The sequence below is a fragment of the Semicossyphus pulcher genome, unplaced genomic scaffold (assembly GCF_022749685.1).
Source record: "Semicossyphus pulcher isolate SPU_LCO1_2020_fin unplaced genomic scaffold, fSemPul1.0.p SCAF_55, whole genome shotgun sequence".
Taxonomy (NCBI): Eukaryota; Metazoa; Chordata; class Actinopteri; order Labriformes; family Labridae; genus Semicossyphus; species Semicossyphus pulcher.
In genome coordinates this window covers 58,461-81,814 of record NW_027211732.1, presented here as the reverse complement: position 1 = coordinate 81,814, position 23,354 = coordinate 58,461, and the positions used below count along the sequence as shown (strand labels likewise).

The 23,354-nt window shown below is 43.3% G+C and overlaps 1 protein-coding gene across 1 annotated transcript; it reads left to right on the top strand.

Annotated features, from left to right (window-relative positions):
• The first annotated feature begins 556 nt into the window (after nt 1–556).
• LOC138609618 (death-associated protein kinase 2) lies at nt 557–23,350 on the top strand. Its single transcript, XM_069682231.1, has 12 exons — nt 557–797; nt 2,944–3,093; nt 4,099–4,320; nt 9,563–9,701; nt 10,135–10,264; nt 10,725–10,773; nt 10,970–10,996; nt 11,416–11,568; nt 11,857–11,902; nt 12,121–12,210; nt 19,530–19,613; nt 21,743–23,350. Exons 2-12 carry the CDS (start codon nt 3,032–3,034, stop codon nt 21,821–21,823), a joined length of 1,083 nt encoding a protein of 360 aa, XP_069538332.1. The 5' UTR covers nt 557–797; nt 2,944–3,031; the 3' UTR covers nt 21,824–23,350.
• The last annotated feature ends 4 nt before the right edge of the window (nt 23,351–23,354 follow it).

Here is a 23,354-nt window from a genome sequence, read left to right as displayed (position 1 = left end):
GAACACAGGGATTCGAGTACTAAGATCATTTACTGTTACACTTAAACAGCAGTTTAAGCTTAGTCTAGTTTAACTTGATTTTACTTCAGCTTTAGTGAGACTAATGAAGTCTCACTGAGCTGAAGATGTAATAAACCCTCACTGCATTTATTTATCAGGACAAACGCATGAATCAACATTTCCGTTATCACATCTTGTACATGTAGCAGAATTAGCTTATGAGCTAATCTTCATTATACTCTAAAATACATCACAGGGATACATAGACACATTTACAGTGAGAGGAAGTGAAATCACAAGTTAAGTTTAAACATCCGTTCATTAGAGCGCTCTCTTTATTCACACTGTTTAGATTTAAATGATTCCACATGTTTAGTGTAAGTATTAAATAAAACAAAAACAACAGCACTGACTGTATTCAGTACCTTTCCCACTTTTATTTTGAAGGCTGACTGCAACCCGGAAGTCTTATATTTTATATCACTGATCATCAATCTAGCGCGTGTTTGTCAAACAAGACACAAGAAAGGTAGTTGAATGTCCGTAGAGGTGGGAGGGCCGTGAATGCATCTCCAGGTCTTCCCGGTAAATCGGACATGACATCAAATTGTGAGCCTTTTCCGCATTCCACAAACACACCGCGAGCTGCGGGGCCGAACACACTCACACTCAGAGACACACACACACACACACACACACAGACCGGGACCAGACCAGGACCAGACCAGGACCAAGTCCATGGGATACACTGCGGTTGTTCAGAACATCAGACCCGGAGGAGGAGCAGTCTTAGCGGGGTGAGTTCCTGTTTTATTCACGCGTCTTCCTCCACGCTCATGTCGATGTTAAAACACCACTTCTGTTTATTGTCAGTGTTTCTGAGCGTTTCCTGCTCTCACTGTGAACTGTTGGAATGATAACGTTTTTATTTCAGTATTAGTGTTAAACCTGTAAACCGTGATGTCACAGGTTGAGGTAGGTAAACGCTGCAGGCTTCTTGTCAGAAATGAAATTTGAATCCAACTAAAACTAAGACGGAAATATTTTTGCTTCCCGCCTGACTCAACAATAATAAAGCATGAAAACTTTACATAATGTAACAAGAAAATAAAGTTAGTATTTTACTCCTTTTTTATTTTTTAATAATTTTTCTTTCAAATACACAAAACCTCTACAGCCTCGTTCACACCCACTTTAGTAGTCACAGTAGTCTGTGTGAAGTCAAGGTGTGAACGCAGCAGGTAACATGGTGTGTTCCAAGGAATGACGTTACACCCGAGTTGACCGCGGGTTGGTTCCAGTACAACAAGTCAACTACAGAACAAACATGAGGTCCACAACATGTCCACAGATAGAAGCTGGACAGTACGGCTGATTTAATGAGACACAAATGAGACAGAAGTGATAATAAACAGTCAACATTACAGCTTTCATTTACTGTTAATGCACGGAGAGATGAGGTTGGGGTTGGTGAGGTTCCTCCGACTTTCCGAGTCGGAAATCCAACCTCTGGGCGTTTCAGTTGAAATTTCCAACTGGGAACTTGGAAATTCCGACTTCCAAGTACAAATGGAACGCACCAACAGTGTGGAACACACAGCGGGTGGGAGGAACTTTCCTGCTCCCCTCAGGTGTCTGTGTGATGTTTTCTGCTGTTCTGTTTGTGTTGTGGAAACGTCCTGATGTGTTCTCAGGGATTAAATTCCTCCGTCGCTACGACGGATTTCCGTCAATTTCATAATTGCAATGATATTTGTGCTCAGAGTCATTAGAAATGAAGACAAATTGAGGGGAAGGAGACTTGGTGATGTAACTTTACCTGCAAATCGCTCTTTTTACTATCAACCAGGTCATAAACAAGAAAAAAAGTGTGTAGCATTCCCTATCTGTAGCATTTCAATTTGACAATCATGACTTTTATCTCCTCCGCTACGTGATGTCCGGTTAAGATATCCCACCTAGCAACAGGTGGCTAGCGGGCTAACTAACTGACTGCTTGTCATTACACTGAAACAGGAAGAGAGCGAGTCACTCGTTAACACTGGTCCCCCGAAACAACTCGTCAGCGCTTGTTTGGAGGTGTTTCAGGTTAAGAGTGATGTTAAGAAGAAACAGTAATCAGCAGAGAGGTCATGAAACCTGCGTCTGCACCAGCAAAGCAACACAACTAACTCGTTCAAGCAGCTGAAAACAGCACAAAGTGCAGCATAATGAGTGTATGAAGGGGAAGAACGAGCTACTCCCCGTCCTCGTCCGGCATCAAGTCAAACATCCGTAGCAGAGAAGCTGTACAGAGACGCTGTGGCTGCTTCTCAAGTCTCTTACATTGCATCATCATCCCACCAGAGAGGCATGTAGAGACGCGAGGAAACCAGGAGAGGAGAGAGGAAACCAGTCGCTCTAACAGCTGTTTGTGACTGCACACATGTGCACTGTATTCATTCTAATAAAACACACAGTAACAGTGTTTTCTCTGTGTAACCTGTTACCTGTGTAACAAACAAGGTAAAGGTCAAAGTTTCAGGGAAAATAGAAATCAAGTCACGCTGATCAAAGCCGACCTCATTGATGATCAGTCTCACATGTGACTGAATGAAAAGTGTTACCTGCTGACAGAGAGACTCTTTGGAGCTGATCCCAGCTGTCATTGGGTGAAGGGCGGGACTACACCTGGACAGGTTCCTTTTACAACATTGAAATCTAGAATTTAATGGTCAAAAACGTGTTTGTGTCCAACAGAAACCTGATGGCTAACAGCGTAAATTTGAAATGTGGCATCTGACTGAGTATTGATTTATTGATCGGTGGGCTGTTTGTTGTTTTCCTGTTGTTAAACAGTTTAACTTTAATGTTCACCTTCCACCTTTAATAACTATGGGTATACAGCATGTAGTATAAAGCAGCATGAGTAAATCTGTGCTGATGTTTAACTCTGTCTCTTAGGTCAAACTGTGAGGATGAAGAGTTAAAGAGGATGATGAAGTCGACTGTTAAATAACTCGTCTGGACTAACAGATACACCTGAATCAACATGGCCGTCTTTAAACCTGAAAATGTGGAAGATTTCTACGAGATCGGAGAAGTTCTGGGGAGGTGAGACAGATTTTAACCCTGTAACCTAAACTTGCTTTTAGCCAACATTAATCATTTTCGTGGCCTCGGTTGAACGTTAGCCAGTAGATGCTGGCAGCAAAACGTGGATGAATTTTATAGTCATAACAGCCAATCCAGCGCAGGCAAACCAACACTCATCTTTACAAAAATATATAATTCAGTGAAGGCCAATCTAAAAGTTAACCTCCCACAAAACTAATGTTAGTAGCAGGCTAATGTTAAATAGCTGATGCAGCTGAGTTAAACATGTATGCTAACTTGACTGACCTGGTGCGTTTCAGGTGCCTGATGAAGTTGGATGTGGTTGATCAGGCATCTTTATTGTTGATGCCGCAGATGTTGCATTTGGCGATTCTTTTGGCTTTAAATGTAGTTATTAAAGCCAAAGAGATGACACATGTCGCTGTTGCAGCTGATGCGCTCGCCGTGCTTTCATCTGTGGAGTGTGGCTGCTCGCGTAGCAGATGCAGAAGGTTACGCATGATGGGAGGGAATGGCATTCCGCATGTAATGTCCTCGAGTCCCAAATCTCAAGTCCGAGTCAAGTGTCAAGTCACAGTTTTGTGCGACTGGAGTCCAAGTCTGAGTCACGAGTCCCCATCTCTGGTCTGAAGTCATGTGATCTGTTTCCTCTGAGCTGAAGTGAAACAATGAAGGGGACTTTCAGGGCAGCAAAAAGTGAAGTGTTTATTCTCAGATTCACAGAAACAGTTCAAGGTTAATGAACTTAAAGGTGTAAAAGGAGTACGAAGTCTTTACAACATCAGATCTATGAGACAAAAATCCATCAGTCTCTTTTTGTTAGTGTTTAATGTTTCTTTATTTCAGATGGCTGAATATGAAATCATTAATCTGCAGCGTTGATCCATGTTTTTTTGAAGTTTCATGACATCAGTTCTGCTCAGCAGTGTCTTTGTTGGTCAAAACAAACTACATTTTAGCGATGGTGTTAATAATAATTAATAATGCTCTGACCCGCTCCAGTGGGCACTTTGGTCAGGTTCGGCAGGTTCGCGAGCGGTTGTCTGGGACACTTTGGGCCGGAAAGTTCCTGAAGATTCGGAAGAGTCCGTGCAGCCTTCTGGGTCTGGAGCGGAGCGGTGTGGAGCGTGAGGTGGAGATCCTGCAGGCCGCCCAACATCCAAACATCGTGACGCTCAGAGACGTGTTCGAAAGCCGGGCAGAGGTGGTGCTGATCCTGGAGCTGTGAGTGTGTGTGTGTGAGTGTGTGTGTGTGTGTGTGTTTGTGTCTCATGTCCTTAAAAGAATCAGATCTTCCTCCAGCACACGTTTTGATATCAGATCAGAAATATGTTCAACAGAAACACTTAAAACAGAGATCAGCAGGTGAACACGCATCACATCTTTCATATTTCTTTTGCTGTTAGAAATAAGACTTTAAAATAAAGTTATCCTGACACGTGTTAGCGCACCTCCCCTCTGAAGTCAGAATCCCCCCGGACATCTGTTAAACATTCTCAGAGGTAAAACACTCTAATGGTATGTTCTTTGTTCTTATTGTAGAAGTTAATAATTAATAACTAATTAATATCAAAATATTTATCTATATTTCATAACTCAGAATTATGAATCATAATCACAAATTGGTGTAAAAGGTGAAGGAGAGTGATGGCAGTCAACTTCGGCTCTCAGAAATCGTTAGTTTTATATTAAAAAACACAATTTAAGGTTGACTTTTGATTACCAGTTGACGCCACCCAGGTTTGACAAAACAGGGAAAACTTTAGGCTCATGATCTCAGGGTTGCTACGAGATTCTTGGTCATGATGTACAGTGACTTTACCATTTCATACACACAAAAATCACATGGATCGGGCCTCTTCAGGACGGCTTTTGTCCCTCTTCGGCCTGAATCGGGTTTCTCCATCTCTCTCTCTCCAGCTCAGCAGGTAGCTAAATCATCGTCACTTTCACCTCCCTTTCTCTGGCTGGGGTGAAGTCTGTGGCAGTTTTGCCAGACGTCGTTTGGGAGTGTCTTTTGTGCAAAGTGTCCTTTAAAGGTTGCTGGTTTCGGCTTCTTCAACACATTCAGTGCAGCACAGGATCAGCATGGTGCTACTGACGGTGTTCTGTGGACCAGTACACAATAGGGCCGTTCTTGATGGCTCAGGACTTCAGGAGAGGTTCAGGCTGCATGAGCTGACAGCAGAACCTGGGACGGGGGGGGGGGAAGAACTCAAGAGTCCTAGTAGGTTTGAGGAACAAGGGAAGAGCCACAAGAGGAAGTTGCTTGCAGCTTTATAATCTTGGGACCAAAGGGGTCTGGTCTCGGTTGTCCTTCTCTAGCCCCACCCATGAGGAGAAGGTTTTGAGATTGAAATGATTTATTTTAAAGCATCAGAATCAATATTGCCTACTTCACATTGTTAATTCTTCCATATTTGAAAGTTGGGCTCCGTCAATTACAGAACGATACCAAACACTTTATTTTAATTGTTGAATAAAAAATGTTGAAAAGGGATTAAACAATTGAACAACAAGGTTGATGGCAACATCCGTTATGACTACAAATAGTACATGTACACATATACTCTGTGTGTGCACAGGTCAACCTTTCTGCACATCAAATGATCTCACATGTGGTCTTCCTTTGTTAGCAGACAGACATGAGGAGGAGGAGTGATCAGGAGAACTGCACTTTCAGATTCATGTTGAAACTATTTTCACAGTATTAAAATATGTGAGCTCAGCATAACATTACTTTAAGTACGTTTCAATTGCATGAGAGAATCAGTCACTTTAGTCCTTATATTCGTTGCAGAAAGGATGTGTCTGCATGTGAGTTTCGTATCTCTGGAATGTGAGAAGGCTCGTAAACTCAGTTCCCAACAGTTCAGAGGCGAGAGTGAGGGATGGAGACCAGGCCTGCATCTGAGGACCGCAGACTCCTGGATGGGGTGTAGGGATGGAGGAGGTCCTTTAGGTACAGGGGAGCGAGGGAATGGAGAGACTTGTAGGTGAGGAGGAGAATTTTATAGGTGATGCAGGACGTGACAGGGAGCCAGTGGAGGTGGAAGAGGGTGGGGGTGATGTGCTGCCAGGGCTTGGTGCGGGTGAGAACCCTGGCAGCTGAGTTTTGGACGTATTGGAGCCTGTCCAGGGCTTTGCTGGGAACCCCGAACAGGACTCCATTGCAGTAATGTTACAATGTTACAATGTTACAATTTCATTTAGCAGACGCTTTTGTCCAAAGCGACGTACATCTGAGAGTTAATACAACACAAGCAACGATCGAGACAGGAGGGAACGAAGTCAGTAAGTGCCAAAAAACAGCTTCAAGTTTTTTGTGTTGTTGTTTTTTTTTGTTAGATAATCATAATCATCATCAGCAATTCCATTTCTAACTACGTTTAGTAGTTTGGGACTTAAGTTATCAGACGGAGCAGCGGTGAACAGTCAACGTCATCTCACATCTGCTTCAATTCCAGCCCCAGGGGGTAAGGCGTCAGTTGTTCACATGCCCATGTAACTGCCAGAGTCTCCTTTTCGATCTGTGCACATTTTGTGGCTTCAGACAGGCCTCTGGCTGACCATGCTGGCTCCTCTCTTGTGACATCTCCTGCACTCAGCATCACGAGCAGGACAGTCTTTCCAAAGGTGCTTCCTCTGGTTTCCGCACCTGTTGCATCCAGATGACTTTGTGTCTGTTTTCTCTTTTGCCATCTTTGTGCTCTTTTTGTGCATTTCCTCATCATGTGTCGTTGTCTGCTCTGTCCCTCGTAGCGGCAGCTGCTGCTTTTCACTGCAGCGCTGTCTCACTCTCATCATGGCTTTTTCTAGAGTCAAGTCAGCATCTTACTGTGAACTTTCCATCAGTTTCAGCATCTCTTATGCTGACGACAATTCGGTCCCTTATTAGCTGCTCCCTCAGGTCCCCGATTTCACAGTGTTCAGCCAGGTTGCATACTGCAGTTATAAAAGGACTCTACACTCTCACCCGGCTCTTGGTTCCATCTGTTAAAGCATGGTCTTTCGAAGACAACGTTCCTGATGCAGTGTGGCATGAAGGCCGCCATCACAGCGTCGTATGATTTTTTTTCTGTTCTTCCATCAGTAGACACAGTTAAAATATCTTCGGCGTTATTGCCAGCCACATACATGAAGGCGTTCACATGAAATTCCTGTGACTGCTTATCCAGTCCTGTCGCTATTCTGTAGCGCTCAAACTGCTTCATCCATTGCGGGCATTTATTAGCATTGGTGAAGTCAAACTTGCCTGGCGGTGCTAACTGTGGCGCGGTTGCTCTGCCGTCCATATTCCTCCCTTTTCCCATCGCCTCACTTACTCAGTTTTAGTTCTTTTACACTCTGAAACGTTCCTTTTTACGTCCGACACCATGTTATGTTAGCACACTGGCCGTGCCAACATTAAATAATAAAGACACGGAGAGTTGGTGTGTGGCTTGCATGAATATTTACTGGCAAACTTAAAGTGCATCACACATAACAGATAAGATAAATAAATTAAATAAACAGAGGATGTCCTATGTTTCACATCGTGTTTCTATTTTCATTCATGGGTTTGTCTTTGTAGTCTATAAAAGGTTGCCACATTGAGTAAAATACATGTACCCTCTTAGTGAAAGTTACATTTTCTCCTGTAAGTGTTTGATTACATCATTCAGTAAAGTTAAGTGAGCTGGTGGGTTTTTCTGTTTCCAGTTCAGCAAGATTAACCTTCATGCTAACAAGATCCAAAACATATCACATTGTTTTGGTTGTTGGAGAGCTCCACAGCAGCTGGCCTCAACCCTAACACTGCCAGAACCGGGTCTGGTCTTAGCTCAGATAAAGTTTGGAATATCTTAGACCAATAATTAACAATGCTCAGTTCCAAAACGTGTGTGCTAATGAGGCTGGTCCCTGCCCACACCGATCACAGGATGGATTCACAGCAGGAAACATCTTTGAGAGTTTCAGTTGTGATAGGCGTAGTCTGTGTAATATTTTGAACCGCAATAGTCCATGTCTGATGATACAGAAGAGGAGTGGGCGTGTTCCTGGGCCTTTCTCCACTGATCTTCTGTGATTTCCACTCCTAGATCTTCTTGCCAGGCCTCTCTTAGATGATCCAGTGTGGCTCTACAGTCTGTGACAATGTGTCATGAATTTGGATATAGATCTTTTTTTAATGGCTTGGGCAGGAGCAATGTATTAATTGTGAATTCAGGAGGCTGATCTGGAAAGGACAAAGCTACGAATTTGTAAATATTTGAAAAGGTCTTTGTTATATTACATTTTTCCTGTAGCTGTTGAAATGTGGAGAAAGTGTTAGGGTCCTTTAAGATGCCATTGATGAAATGATAAGTCTGAAATGTATGATTGTTTATCAGCGGAGATAATAATCAACCTTCCTGCCATCCAAAATGTTTCCTTGTCTGGCACCAGATTTTAACTGAATGAGAGACTATTGGATTCCTGAATTTAAGATTAGGGATGGGTAGGGCTGAGTAAATCATTGCTTGTAGTGAAGAAGAAGAAGAAGAACTTTGATTTTACATCCTTGACCAATCAGCCCCCAGCGTGACACCAAAATGACACAGAGCGAATATTACAGGACCAGTAATAGAGCCGAAACCAAGGCAATCCCAAACCCTCGAGTGTTTTAGGTCTTTGCAAGAAAGCCTTTTTAATTCTTAGGTTCCTAATAAAATGAGATTTTGAGTTTAAAAAGATCAGAAAATTCTTGCGTGATATTTATACCACGATATTTAAACTGGTTTGACATTGAAAATGAAAAAGAGGTAATGGTATTTGTGCTTGGTCAGGCGTTGGAGTTCATTGGGAACAGTATGCTTTTGGATAGATTAAGATTGTATCGTCTACTCCTGTCATTATAACCAGTACTGAGTTTGTAGGGTTGAAGATAAACAGTAACAGCAGGGTTAGGAAATATGACAATGCAGAAGTAATGAGAGGAAAAGTACTGTCCGTAAGACTACTCAAGTACTACTAACAACATGTAGTGCACCTGCATTGATCCAATCAGAAGCTGAAACATGTGGAGCCTTTAATTTATCATAAACCATAATATTTAATAAACTCCCATAATGCATCTGTGAAATCAGACGTTATACTGCTCTTTGTGTGTGTGTGTGTGTGTGTGTGTGTGTGTGTGCGTGTGTGTGTGTATTTACTTTGTGTGTCTTTCAGTGTTCAGTGTGTGTGTGCGCGTGTTTACTTTGTGTGTGTTTACTTTGTGTGTCTTTCAGTGTTCAGTGTGTGTGTGTGTGTTTACTTTGTGTGTGTTTCTGTGTGTGTGTGTGTGTGCGTGTGCGTGTGTTTACTTTGTGTGTTTCAGTGTTCAGTGTGTGTGTGTGTGTGTGTGTTTACTTTGTGTGTGTTTCAGTGTTCAGTGTGTGTGTGTGTGTTCATCAGGACTGAAGCACTTAAATGAATCACAAATAAATCTGTGTCACATGTTCAGGGTGAGTGGAGGCGAGCTGTTTGACTTCATCGCTGAGAAAGAAAACCTTCTGGAGAGTGAAGCCATCGAGTTCATGAAGCAGATCCTGGAGGCTCTGAGGTTCATGCACAGCAAGAACATTGTGCACTTTGACCTCAAGGTAAACCTGAAAAAACTGACCTGACGACTAGAAACTGACCTGAAGATTAAAAGCTAATGATGCACCAGCTGTCTGTCAATCTCTCAATCCATTTTACCCTCATGGTGAACAAGATCCCGAGATACTTAAACTCCTTCACTCAATCCCCACCTGAAAGGAGTAATCCACCGTTTTCCATCAGAGAGCCATGGCCTCAGCCTTGGAGGTGACTCCCATCTCAACACACTTGGCTCCAAACCACCCCAGTGCCTGCTGGAGGTCACACTGGAGCCTGGCTGGACATTATGGACAGAAAGTCCAGCCACCAGATGGTCACCAGCTACCTGAAGCTGGAATTCTGCAATTTAGAACATGATATTTTAGAAATGTTAGAACATAGGACAACATTATTTTAGTAACATTCGAGTATTGAATCATTGTTCTGTGTTTTCAGCCAGAGAATGTGATGCTGTCAGACAAATCATCTCCACATCCCAACATCAAACTCATCGACTTTGGGCTTGCTCATCGTTTCTGTCAGGGGGAGGAGTTCAGGAGCACGAGTGGAACGCCGCAGTACGTCGGTGAGGATCAACATTTCTTCACCTGACAGTTTTTATTTAGTGTTTGCAGATATTTATCAGTGTATGTGTGAATGGTTTAATGAGTTGGAGAATAAATGATAACAGTGTGATTTGTCCTCTGGTTTAAATTATATAAGTGATGAGACGTCTTCAATGAAACCTTTATGACATCATCAAGGGTACAGTGGACACCTGCTCTCTGTGTCTCTTCAAGTGTCTTGTGATAACTTTAGTTATGATTTGGCTCTATACAAATAAAGATTGATTAATTGAATTGATTGATCATTAGGCCAACCTCTGCCTCGGTAATCACAGTTATGTTAAAGTTATGTTCTTCTGTTTAAGAAAACTAAAGCTTTAATCTGGTCTGATTCCAAGATTCAAACAGAAAACAAGTCTCTGTGAGGGAAGGGTCACACAGAACCAAGGTTTGACAGTTAACTCTCTGTGTCTCTTTAAGCCCCCGAGGTGATCAACTGTGAACCTCTGAGTGCAGCTGCAGATATGTGGTGAGCAACACACACACACACACACAGAGCAATGTAAATTCTTAGACGAGTCCAGACATGTTCTGATGTAAACTCACAGAAACAGTGTGAGACTTTACAAATACAGAGTAAAACATTTTAACTGTGAACAGTCTGACACAAGTTTAAACTAATTCCTCCTCATGACTTGCTGTTTTGTCTTGTTTTTCTCCTGCAGGAGCATTGGAGTCATCACCTATATACTGTGAGAAGTTTGGTTATGTGTTTGTGTGTGTGTGTTTGCTGATATGTAGACATTGCATATTTAACACACACTTTCAAGGATCAGATGTCTTTGATGGAAAAATCTGCATCAATATATCAGCAGCTTCACTGCTCACTCTTTATTAACTGATCTCAGGTCTGTATTAATGAGTGAACACACTGTTGTTACACTGACTGGTCTGTAGGTGTTTCCATCAGCTGTATTGTGTTCTCTAGCTATAAAATGATCATCTCATTCTTTTCCATCAGAGGTCTGTTCATTACGGCTGTCTCACTCTCTGGTCATTCGATGTCTTCACTGGGCTGTGGTTTTCTCTACCTATTTATTTGTATTAATAAATTAGAAGACTTGATATTAAAGGTAGGAACAAACTGTAGTCTCACTTTTTCCGTCCGCAGTCTGAGCGGTTTATCACCGTTTCAAGGCGACACTGATGAAGAGACTCTGAGGAACATCATCACCATGAAGTACGAGTTTGATGATCGTGTTTTCAGCACCACGAGCTCAATGGCCAAAGAGTTCATCCAGAAACTGTTGGTCAAAGATCCCAGGTGAGTAGTTCAGGTGAACAGTTGGTCCTGAGTGATTTAACATGAGTTGTATTCAGCTATTAATTTGAACTATCACAGCCTGAAAGTGAAGTTTACTGTATATTCTGAACAAATAAAGACTAACGGTTCCTTTTCACTGTTTCTTATTGTTACTCTGCTGAGCTGTTGTCTTCACATCTGTGCTTCAGGTTTTTGTTGTTATGTGTGATGTTTGATGTGTTCATGTTTTGTCAGTTTGTTGTCCAGACTAAATGTAAAAGTTTTTTTTCTTATGTTTCTGTGTTTCAGGGACAGAATGACAGCGGAGGAGAGTCTTCTTCATCCATGGATTAAGGTGACAACTCTTCCTCATTTTAGACCTGCTCATGTAGTGTCTGAATTCTTCTTTCTTAACTTTAAATCTATTGCTGCTTCTGTCTACTTCAGTTTTTCCTGTTTCTTTCCTGTTTCTTGAACTTAAACGTTGTCATTTATTGGTGCCTGTTTTTTTTTATATTCTTCTTTTTATTTTTTTTATTTTTTATATTGACTTCAGGTGTTTGTCTGTTTTAGCCAATCACTCGCACTCAGGCGGCCAAAAGAAATCGATCCTCCATCAACATGAAGAACTTTAAAAAGTTCAACGCCAGAAGGAAATGGAAGGTGTGTCTGCATATTAATATCAAACCAACATATTTATATTTAGTAGCTGAATTTATTCTATATATGTGTATTTTTGCGTTATTTTATGTATTTAATAAGTCCTTTTCCCACTGGTTAAAAACTCTACAAACACAGGCTTCTTTACTTAGTGGAGACCCGGGTCACATGACTCTGCAGTAGACCCGGGTAATTTTCGCCTCAGCTCCATTCAACATTGATGGGAACACAACCCGTGTTGACACGCTAGTCTCCGCACCCTTTCTGGCGTAATGCTATGCTCCGTCGGGAAACTTCTGCGACTCCTCGTTATCTCAGCTACAAATTCCGCTAGTCTCGGTCCGAGCAGCGCTCGAACATCGTTCCACATGTGTCGGCGCCAAGTTTGATAAACAGACTGAATGAGTGAGAGATACAATAAAAAAACCCAACCACCGTAACATCTTCACTGTTTACTAACCCTGTCTCCAGTGCTTTTGTGACGTCAGACGATGATGCAGCAGAAAAGAGACCCAAAAGCAGGATACTCCACTGGTAGTGAGAAAAGAGACAATCGGCATCTATAAGCGGGTCTTCCCCGGTCTGAAAAAAACGCGTCATGCACTAATTTCGGTGGGAAAGGGGTGAGAGGAAACAACATGAAACTACGCTTCCTAGTCAGATCGCAGGTCCGTCTGCCGATCATTTGGTGCATGTCATCTCCCACTCTCTACTCCCCACTTTTCCTGTCTCTCTTCAGCTGTCCGATCAATAAAGGAAAAAGCTAAAAACATGATCTTTAAAATAAAATAATATAAATAAAAAGAAGAGGGGACATTGTCACCTCCAAGCCACCAGGCAGCTCCAGTCAGATTTAAACATTCTGCTGGTTTAAAAACATTTCAATAGATCAGTCGGTCAATATCAGTTGTTTACTTTACCTCTCATTCAGCTGCATCATCGTCAGCCAATCCAGTGAATATATAAGAAATGTTCCAACAAACATTCAAACTAGTTTTTCTTCTGCCCAGAGTCAACGTTCAGCTCGGATCCGAACATTTGTCTTTATAAGTATTGATCTCTAAATCAGTCAGTATTCTAAGCACATGATAACATCTGATTTAAGCTGCTGATGAGTTGTGAAACTTAAACTGTAGAAAGCAAGTCGCTTCATAAACTTTTAAGACGTGAATTAAAACAGTGACCAATGTGCAGGCAGAACATGGTCCATATTTTCAGTCAGTTGTTTTACAATGTTACAATTTCGTTTAGCAGATATTTTTGTCCAAAGCGAAGTTCATCTGAGAGTTAATACAACACAAGCAACGATCGAGACAGGAGGGAACGAAGTCAGGAAGAGCCAACAAACCGCTTCAAGTGCGACCGGACACTGGTGCCGACAGGCAGAGCACAGGGCTTTATTTAATTTAATTTTTTTATTTTATCATCATCATCAACAACATCAACAAGGTCAATATAGTCATCATCATCATGAATATCCTAATCAGCATTACCAACATCCTCAATGTCATCATCATCATCAATAGCATCAATTTCATTAAGGTCAGAGGAGTTCATAAAGAGCTGGGGCTTTAGCTTTTTTGTAAAGGTGAAACGCACTCTGCGGACCGAATGGAGTTTGGTAACTCGTTCCACCACCGGGGGGCGACAGAGGAGAAGAGTCTGTTTAGAGACTTAGGGCCCTGTTGAGATGGGAGCACCAGGCGCCTTTCATTGGCAGAACGTAGTGGGCGGGATGGAGTGTAGACCTGGATGAGGGCGTTCAGGTAGGCAGGAGATGTTTTTGTTGCTGATTGTAAGCGAGCAACAGGGTTTGAATTTGATGTGAGCTGCGACTGGGAGCCAGTTTTCATATGTAAATATATGTGTATTTACAGTACTGTGCAAGATTTTTAAAAATATAAATTATAATTCTTTATTTTGATCAATTTACAAAATGATCAGTGAGCTAACAAAAGAAAAATCTAAATCAAATCAATATTTGGTGTTACTACGCTTTGCTTTCAAACCAGCATCAGTTCTTACAGGTACATGTGCACACAGTCAGGGATGTTGTAGGATTATAGTCAGGTGTATGATCAACCAATGATACCAGACAGGTGCTAATGATCATCAGTGTCACATGTAGGTTGAAACACAGTCATTAAGTGAAACAGAAACAGCTGTGTAGGAGGCTTAAAACTGGCTGAGGAACAGCCAAACTCTGCTACCAAGGTGAGGCTGTGGAAGACAGTTTCATGTCACAGGTCAGACACCATGGCAAGACTGAGCACAGCAACAAGACACCAGGTAGTTATACTGCATCAGCAAGGTCTCTCCCAGACAAAGATTTCAAAGCTCACTGGGGTTTCAAGATGTGCTGTTCAAGCTCTTTTGAAGATGCACAAAGAAACGGGCGACGTTGAGGATCGTAGACGCAGTGGTCGGCCAAGGTGAAAAAAAATCTTGCGGATGCGCTGGGACACATCCTCAGTGATGTAACCTGGGGTCACTGGGTGTTTCGGGTCTTTCAACATCAGACACCCTCGCCCAGGCGACCCGACCGGGGTTGATCAGACCCCGGCCTGTGTCCCAGCAGCGTTTGCTCACGGATCTGCCCTCTTGATCCATAGCCACCTTGAGGCTTTCTCAGCGGCTTCAGTTGCGGACCTGATGGCCTTCCTCTTTGCCTCCCCGGTGAGGCCCAGCACAATGAATACTTTACAGAGGGACCGCCCTGCAAATCCTCGGCAGCCCACCTCCAGAGGTTCACAGAGAGTTTTCCAGCCTTGCCTCCTGCTCTCGTCCACCAGCTCCTGGTACTTGGCACGCTTCCTCTCATTGGCCTCATCCATACGCTCTTCCCAGGGCACTGTGAGCTCCAGAATGATCAACTGCTTGGTGGACTCTGACATGATGATCATGTCTGGTCGGAGCTGTGTAGATGTTATCCTGGCTGGGAACTTCAACGGTTTGCCAAGATCCACTTCCAGTTGCCAGTCAGTGGCGGAGGTGAGGAGGCCAGACTTCGTCTGTGATTGCGTGTTGGTTCTTCTCTCCGGCTCTGTGGCACCTGATGGTTCTCGGCTTGTGGTGGCCCTTGATGGTGTTGATGGCCGTGGCTATGCTGTCAGCAACTGCTTTAAGCACCTGGTCCTGGCGCCAGCGATAGCGCCCGTCTCCAAGGGCTTTTGAGCAGCTGCTGAGGAGGTGTTCCAGGGATCCCCGTCCTGGACACTGGGGACAGGATGGTGTTTCTGTTTTGCTCCAGACGTGGAGGTTGGCTGGACTTAGTAGGACGTCGTACACCGCCTGGACTAAAAACCTGATGCAATGGAAGTCTGCTTGCCAGATGTTGGACCAGGTGACCTTCCGTTGCAGAACATTCTACCATTTAGTCCATGCTCCTTGTTGCCCCATTCCTTGTTGCCCCATTCCTTGTTGCCCGCACTTCCTCCTGAATGAGATGTTGTCGTTCTTTGCCCTTGGCCTTGTCCGCCCTGATTGCCGGGAAGTAGCCAAGTCCTGCATGCCCTGTGGCTATGGACCCCACCAGTGCCTTCTGCCTCAGCCTTGACTCGGCCACCTCCAGAGCTTTGTCTGCCCTCCATTTCCTGCCTGTTTGCACCTGGATGCCAGCCGATGCCACCTTTTGAATCCCTGGATTCCCTGTACTGCAAGACTTCCCGTGTTCTGGACACCATGAACTCTTTAGCGAGGCCGCTGAATGGGAGCTGCAGGATGTTCCTGGTGCTGTATAGGGCGGAGCTGCTCAGACTGCGCGGTAGACCAACCATCTACGCAGGTAGATGTTTCTTTCCATGGCCTCGACTGTTGTTATGGGTACTGTGTACTCCAGCAGAGGCCACAGGATCCGTGGCAAGATGGAATGCTGGTAAATCCAGGCCTTGAACCTCCCTGGCAGACCTGATTTGTCAACCCGACTCAGCTAGTCATCAAGCTCTTTCCTGGTTCTCTGGATGGACGCAGAATCTTTGAGGCTGCTGTCAAAGTGCTTACCAAGGCTCTTAACTGGCTGCTCTGTGATGGACGGGATGGCAGCTCCAGACAGTGAGAAGCGGAACTTGTCCACTACTTTTCCCCTCTTGAGCACTAGAGACCTTGATTTTGCTGGCTTAAAACTCATCCTTGCCCAGGTGATGAGCTTCTCTAGGCCTTGGAGAATCCATCTACTGCCCGGGACAGATGTGGTGGTGACAGTCAGGTCCACCATAAAGGCTCTTGTTGGGTTTTGGCGTACTCCTGATTTTGTCAAAGGTCCCCTGCACTCCATCTCTGCTGGCTTGACTATCATGTTCATTGCAAGGGCAAAAAGTAAGACTGAGATGGTGCAGCCTGTTATTATTATTTCTCAAGTCGTTGCCAATCTGATGTACCTGACCCAGCAGTGGCTCTTATCCTGAAATTATTGTAGTAATCCAGAATAAGGGCTGTGACTTTGCTGGGAACATGATGTCGTTGAGGGGCGAGCTCAACAAGCTTGTGAGGTATGGAGCCATACGCATTGGCGAGCTCAGCCAGAGTACAGTGAGATCTCCTTTCCCTTCACGGGCCTCCCTGATGAGTTGTGTCACCACGCCAGTGTGTTCCAAACCGCCGGGCACTTCAGGGATCCCACCCTTCTGAACAGAGGTGCCGATGTAGCTGTTTTTCAGAAGGAACTGGAAGGAAGATGCTGAAGAAAATATTGCCTTCGACGCTTAGCAGCGAGATGGTTCTAAACTGACTGATGTTCTTGGAGTCCTTTTCCTTGGGGATCCACACACCCTCTGCACACCTCCATTGGCCTGCAACTTTTCTGCTACGCCAGATCACCCTCAAGATCTTCCAAAGGTGTCGAAGGAATTGCGGGCAGCGCTTGTACACGGTGTATGGAACACCGCTGGTTCCTGGGGCTGAAGCTGTTCTGGCTCCCTTCACAAAATCCTGAACCTCAGTCCAGCTGGGCTCTCTCGTTGCAAAGTCCACTATTGGAGGCTGAGGGCTTATGAGGGCTCTCCAAGGGTCCAAGCTCCTGGTCTCTCTCTGGGTCGCTCAGGGTGTTATGCAGGAAGGAGTTTGCGTCCTCGGTTGAGCACGAGGTTGCCGCTGCGCTTGTCCCCCAGCAGCTTCTTGGTGAAGGTAAAAGGGTTGGAGATGAAAGCAGTGCGCTTCCTCACTCTTTCCTTCCCCCGCCTTCGGGTTAGGGTTACCACTCTGCCCGGCGTAGCGTCATGAGCTTCTTCCTCAGGATGTTGCAAAGCTCAACAAGCGGTTGTTTTTCTTCTTCGCTAGCCACCTTGTGCTGTTTTCTGGGGCTTCGGAGTTCTTGACGCAGTTTGTGAATCTGAGTGGGTCTACAGTTCATCGTGTAGTTGGTCTTGATGTTCCTGCTCTCAACGTAGCCAAACCTCTCGGCTGCGTAGCTGACTATAATTGCCGTCATGGTCTCAAGCTGCTGGTCCACCTCCCCCTTGGCTGTGGTCTCCAAGATCTGGCTCATGTCTGCGTCAAACTGTGACCACACTGCCTGGCTATTAGCTGAAGGCCACTTGATCCGCTTCTGTTGGACTGTTCTGCAGGGGTTCGGAGGCTCTACTGCTTGGAGGGACTGGTCTCTGTGGGGTAATTCCTGGCCGGGCTCCTCCTGCGTCTCACCAGGATCAGATCTTGTGCGTTGCAATATGTTCTCCTGCCCCCTGCACTTCATCCTGGCCAGATGTATTTTTAGGCCATGCGGGTTCTTGCACACTTTTCCACAGATGCATCTTGCATTCATGGTCGAATTTCTGTTCACATGGGTCGATACCGTTAGGACCATCTGGTTGGGGTTCTCATTCTCCCCCCCTCTCGGGCTCCCCTGGGGGTATATCTCAGAAGGCTTTTTCCGTAGCAATTTTTGGATTTCTCCCTCGCGGAAGATACAGATTGGGGCGCTAGCCCTCCCTGCCCCGGGTGCCGTCTTTCCGAGCCATCAACTGTCTTTCCAGTCGTCACCAAATGTCACCAAGGAAACTTAGTGCAGCAGATGAAAAACACATCAAGCTTATTTCCCTTCCAAATGGGAAGATGTTCAGCAGTGCCATCAGCTCAGAACTGGCAGAAACCAGTGGGACCCAGGTACACCCATCTATTGTCCGGAGAAGTCTGGCCACAAGTGGTCTTCATGGAAGAGTTGCAGCCAAAAAGCCTCCGACATGGAAACAAGGCCAAGCCACTCAACGATGCACGAAAACATAGCAACTGGGCTGCAGAGAAATAGCAGCAGGTGCTCTGGACTGATGAGTCAAAATGTGAAATATTTGGCTGTAGCAGAAGGCAGTTTGTTCGCCGAAGGGCTGGAGAGCGCTACGATAATGAGTGTCTGCAGGCAACAGTGAAGCATGCTGGAGGTTCCTTGCAGGTTTGGGGCTGCATTTCTGCAAATGGAGTCGGAGATTTGGTCAGGATTAATGGTGTCCTCAATGCTGAGAAATACAGGCAGATACCATCATGCAATACCATCAGGGAGGCGTATGATTGGCCCCATATGTATTCTGCAGCAGGACAACGACCCCAAACATACAGCCAATGTCATTAAGAACTATCTTCAGCGTGAAGAAGAACAAGAAGTCCTGGAAGTGATGGTATGGCCCCCACAGAGCCCTGATCTCAACATCATGGAGTCTGTCTAGGATTACATGAAGAGACAGAAGGATCTGAGGAAGCCTACATCCACAGAAGATCTGTGGTTAGTTCTCCAACATGTTTGGAACAACCTACCAGCCGAGTTCCTTCAGAAACTGTGTGCAAGTGTACCGAGAAGAACTGATGCTGTTTAGAAGGCAAAGGGTGGTCACACCAGATATTGATCTGATTCAGATTTCTCTTCTGTTCATTCACTGCATTTTGTTCATTGATGGAAATAAACTATGAACACTTCCATTTCTGAAAGCATTGAGTTTACAGCATTTTTAACACCTGCCTAAAACTTTTGCGAAGTACTGTGTATGTACTGACTTTGTATGTACATGTGACAACAACAAGCTGCTCTGAAAAAACAATAACTTCATATTTTGTTACCTAAATAATGTTTAAGAACTTTACTCCATATAAAAATGAAGATGAGCAGAACAGCAGTTTACAATGGGTTTTTTTCACTTTTATTTACAGTTTAATTTACAGAATAACAACCATAATCAGAACAGACACGTTCAGTTACTGTTCTGTGATTCTCCTCAACTTTTAGTGTCCAAACATGACAATATGTCTTAAGAGAAAAAAATGAGCTTTAATTTGTTAGAACATGAAGGTTCCCACCTTCAGCTTCTTTATTAAACACTGTAAAACCTTCTGCCCCTCAGATGTCCTACAACATGGTGTGGGTGTGTAACCGGCTCGTCCGCCTGAAGCTTCTCTGTAAGAGTTCCGATCCAGATCCATTACAGGTGAGACCACATCAGGCCGTGAGACCACAGGTCAAATAAACCTGACCTCTAAGCCAACCAGAGTGGAGTGAAAATATCAGGAATGTTTTTAACATCATTTGAACTAATTTTTCTTTTGATCAGAGTCCTGAACGTCAGCTGTCATAATAAATCAACTAAATCTGTTTTTCTCATCGAGAAGTCTACAAAATAAGTAAAACTGCCATTTTTAAGAGATCATCAACCCTGAATCGCATATAAGATAGTATACAATATTATTTTATTTATGTTTAATGTTAATATATGCATTCGTACCCTGCAGGGACATTTTTCAGTATAATGCAGTCATAATAAGTAATAACAAACTATGACAGTTTAAGTTCTCAGCTGTTTGAATAAATCTCAATAATATTATTTTTACTACAGAAGTCTTAGACTGTGTGTACGTGTAGTGAGGATTCTGTTCTCTGACAGATGAGGTGACATACTTTATTATTACTGCTCAGTGCAGCCCTAAAACAGAAACATAAAAACAGATTTCAATTTTATACATTCAGATATAAAGTCGCAACGTGTTTTTTACTGCTGCCTTCTGCTTTAATTTAAAAATGTATGTGTTCTTCTCACTGATAAATTACCTGAACCAGTTTCAGACAGCAGCTGATCTGAAGATATAGTGACAACAAACACTGCAGTAAATCATCAGCATGAAAACTAAAGAATCTAAAACACATTTAATCTGAACATCAACTGAAACTTTTACTAATATGATACTGTATATCCACCAGATCAACAAGTCTTTTAAACTCCTCTGTCATCTCCTCCAGCTGGATAAAGACCCAACAGAGAATAATCTAATAATCCGAACCGCTCTTTAAGAGGAGGAGACACGGAATGTTAAATGGTAAATGGACTGTACTCATAGTGCTCTTCTAGTCTTTGCGACCACTCAAAGCTGCTGTTACACTACATGTCACATTCACCCGTTCACACACACATTCACACACTGATGGCAGAGGCTGCTACGTAAAGTGCCCAACTGTCAATCAGATATCACATTCATACCCGTTGGCTATGCCACCGGGAGCAATTTGGGGTTCAGTGTGTTGCCCAAGGACACGTTGACATGTAGCCTGAGGGAGCTGGGGATCGAACCTCCCACCTTCAGATTGAAAGACGACTGACTCTACCACTGAGCCACAGCCGCCCGAATGTCGACCCTGCAGCACTGTTTCATCTGGTCAATAGAAAACAAAGAAAAAGATCCAGATAAACATCCTCCTGCTCAGTTTCACTTCAGAGACAAACTGATTAACTTTCTTTATCAGCACTTTCACTCTCCTCAAACATTTCTGCTCTCAGTAAATAAATTCTGCATCCTCTCTGCAGTCTTTTCGAGAATAACTTCAGGGTTTCTACAGTTGACACAGGTTTTATTTCTGTTTATACAAGTAGCTCATGTTTTCAGATTGAAATCATCTTCGTGTTGCTCAGTGGCAGAGTCGGTCGTCTCTCAATCAGAATGTTGGGGGTTCGATCCCTGACTGCTACAGTCAGTCGAAGTGTCCTTGGGCAAGACACTGAACCCCACATTGCTCCTGAAGCTATAGCCATCGGGTATGAATGGGCATAGATCTGATTGTAGATTGGCACTTTGGCCTTTGCCATCAGTGTGTGAATGTGACATGTAGTGTAAAAAGCACTTTGAGTGGTTGAGACTAGAAACGCGCTATGCAAGTACAGTCCTTATACCATTCATGAAATCACCAACTGTTTTGTTTTATTTCATTTATTACTGAGAAGCAGCTCGCAGACATGTTCTGTCCTCATCCCATCATCTATAATCCTTCACAGAGGGTGACATATCTACCTCAAACACATGACAGAGAGGAGTTTAAATAAAGTTTCATTTCAAAGTATTTAAATTGAGTTTCACATCAAACAGCCTGAAGCTCAACACTAGGTGTTTCCAGAAACCATCCAGTGTCTGAACTGAAGGACGTTTTTTAGGAACTGCAGTGAGTCTGGTTTAAGTCCAACAGAACTCAGGTATAAAAGGTTGGACTTAAATTCACTTTGTAAACTTTACATGATGCAGTTTTTTCATTTTTAGGTCTCATTTAAACTGAAACTGAAGTTTTTTTCTCCAGAGAGAATGTGAAAGTGACGTGGAGGACACTGAAAGCAAACCAGCGTCTCTGCTGCGACGAAGACTCAGCAGCAGCTCATAGAGACGAGTGGACAGAGATGAAGAGGGGAGGATGAATAGTAGAGGAGGATAAAGAGGAGAGGAGGATGAAGAGTAGAGGAGGATGAAACGTTCAGCCGAGAGGTGGAGGTTGGAGAGGAGGATCACTGTCCCAAATAATTATTTTAAAGAAGAAACAGCTGTCTCGCCTTATGAGACTCTTCTGTTAAGACCTTCAAAATGTCTTCCATCACTTAACAAAGTCAATAACAAAAACATAAAGAACCATAAAAGTAGTACACAAAACTGTGAAGTTTCCCAGTCATCCAGGTCATGGTAATTCTAAGCTGAATCAAAAATCCGAAAGGCTTCTTACGTTCTGAACTGAAGAAGCTTTTTTCGGATGAGAGGTGAAACGTCTTCAAGAACTTCAACCAAGTCCAGTTGCCTTTTGGATTCAGCTGAGAAGGACACATAAGTGTTTCACTGCAGTCAAACAGCTACCTCCGTCTGATTTTAGAGCTCTGACCATCATTCCAGTTAACTCTGAAAACATAGTTATAATTCAGTTATCATAATCATACCACACCAGGTGAATGAGATCTGAATACAATGACCTTTATAAACAGGTGGAAGACGAATGAAGAAACTGTTAGGTACAATAATAATCTCAAATTCAGTTTAACATTCAGTGACTTCCTGCTTCATCTCTGATCCTCTGTATTACTGATGAGCACTCATTTCTTTAATGAATTATAAATAAACTTCTAATGTGGTTGAAAATAAAAAACGGCTTTTCCTCTTTGACCTGTAGTGATGTCAGCATATTCCCGCCTCTCACAAACTCTGATTAACACGTTTTCGCTGAGTGATGGTCGTAGAAATTAAATACATTTAGGCTGATGTTAAATATTAAATATTAACCTTTAATAAAAAGTAAACAAATAACCCACAGCAGACTGTGTTTGTCACAGGTATGAGGTTAGGGTCTGTCAGTCTGGGGTTCAGCTTGACATCATTGATGGCTGTGGGCGGAGTTAAGCTCTTTCCCAGATCTTACAGACCCTGAAGAGAACTGTGTGATAAGTTTTAATCTTCTGAAGGACGAATGTCAAATGATGTTCAAACATGAGCAGTTAAAAAAGTTTCTTTGACACTAAAAGAGTTCTATTTACTGTAAGTTTAGGGTTAGGGTTAGGGTTATGTTTCATACTGCGTACGATATATCTGAAAAATGTTCTTCCAACAGTGTGTCTGTTGTATTGTCATGTTAAATTTAACTTGTCTTTTGATCATTTAAAGGTAACAAAGGATCATGTTTGGTAACAGCCTCACTTCACCTCATACAGTTTTTTTGTCCTCTGGTTTCATAACCACCTGAACACAACAAGAAATGGTGCCAAAGCTTTTTTCTTCATTTGTTACCTGTTTCATTCTTTATTTTCATGCAGTTAATTTGTTTAATGAAGCACAGAACAGTTAATGTAACAAGATGGATCTGCAGTGGCTGTGATCATTGTAATGAGCTGTTGTTGAGTCAAAAACTATATTAAAATAATTTACATACACACATT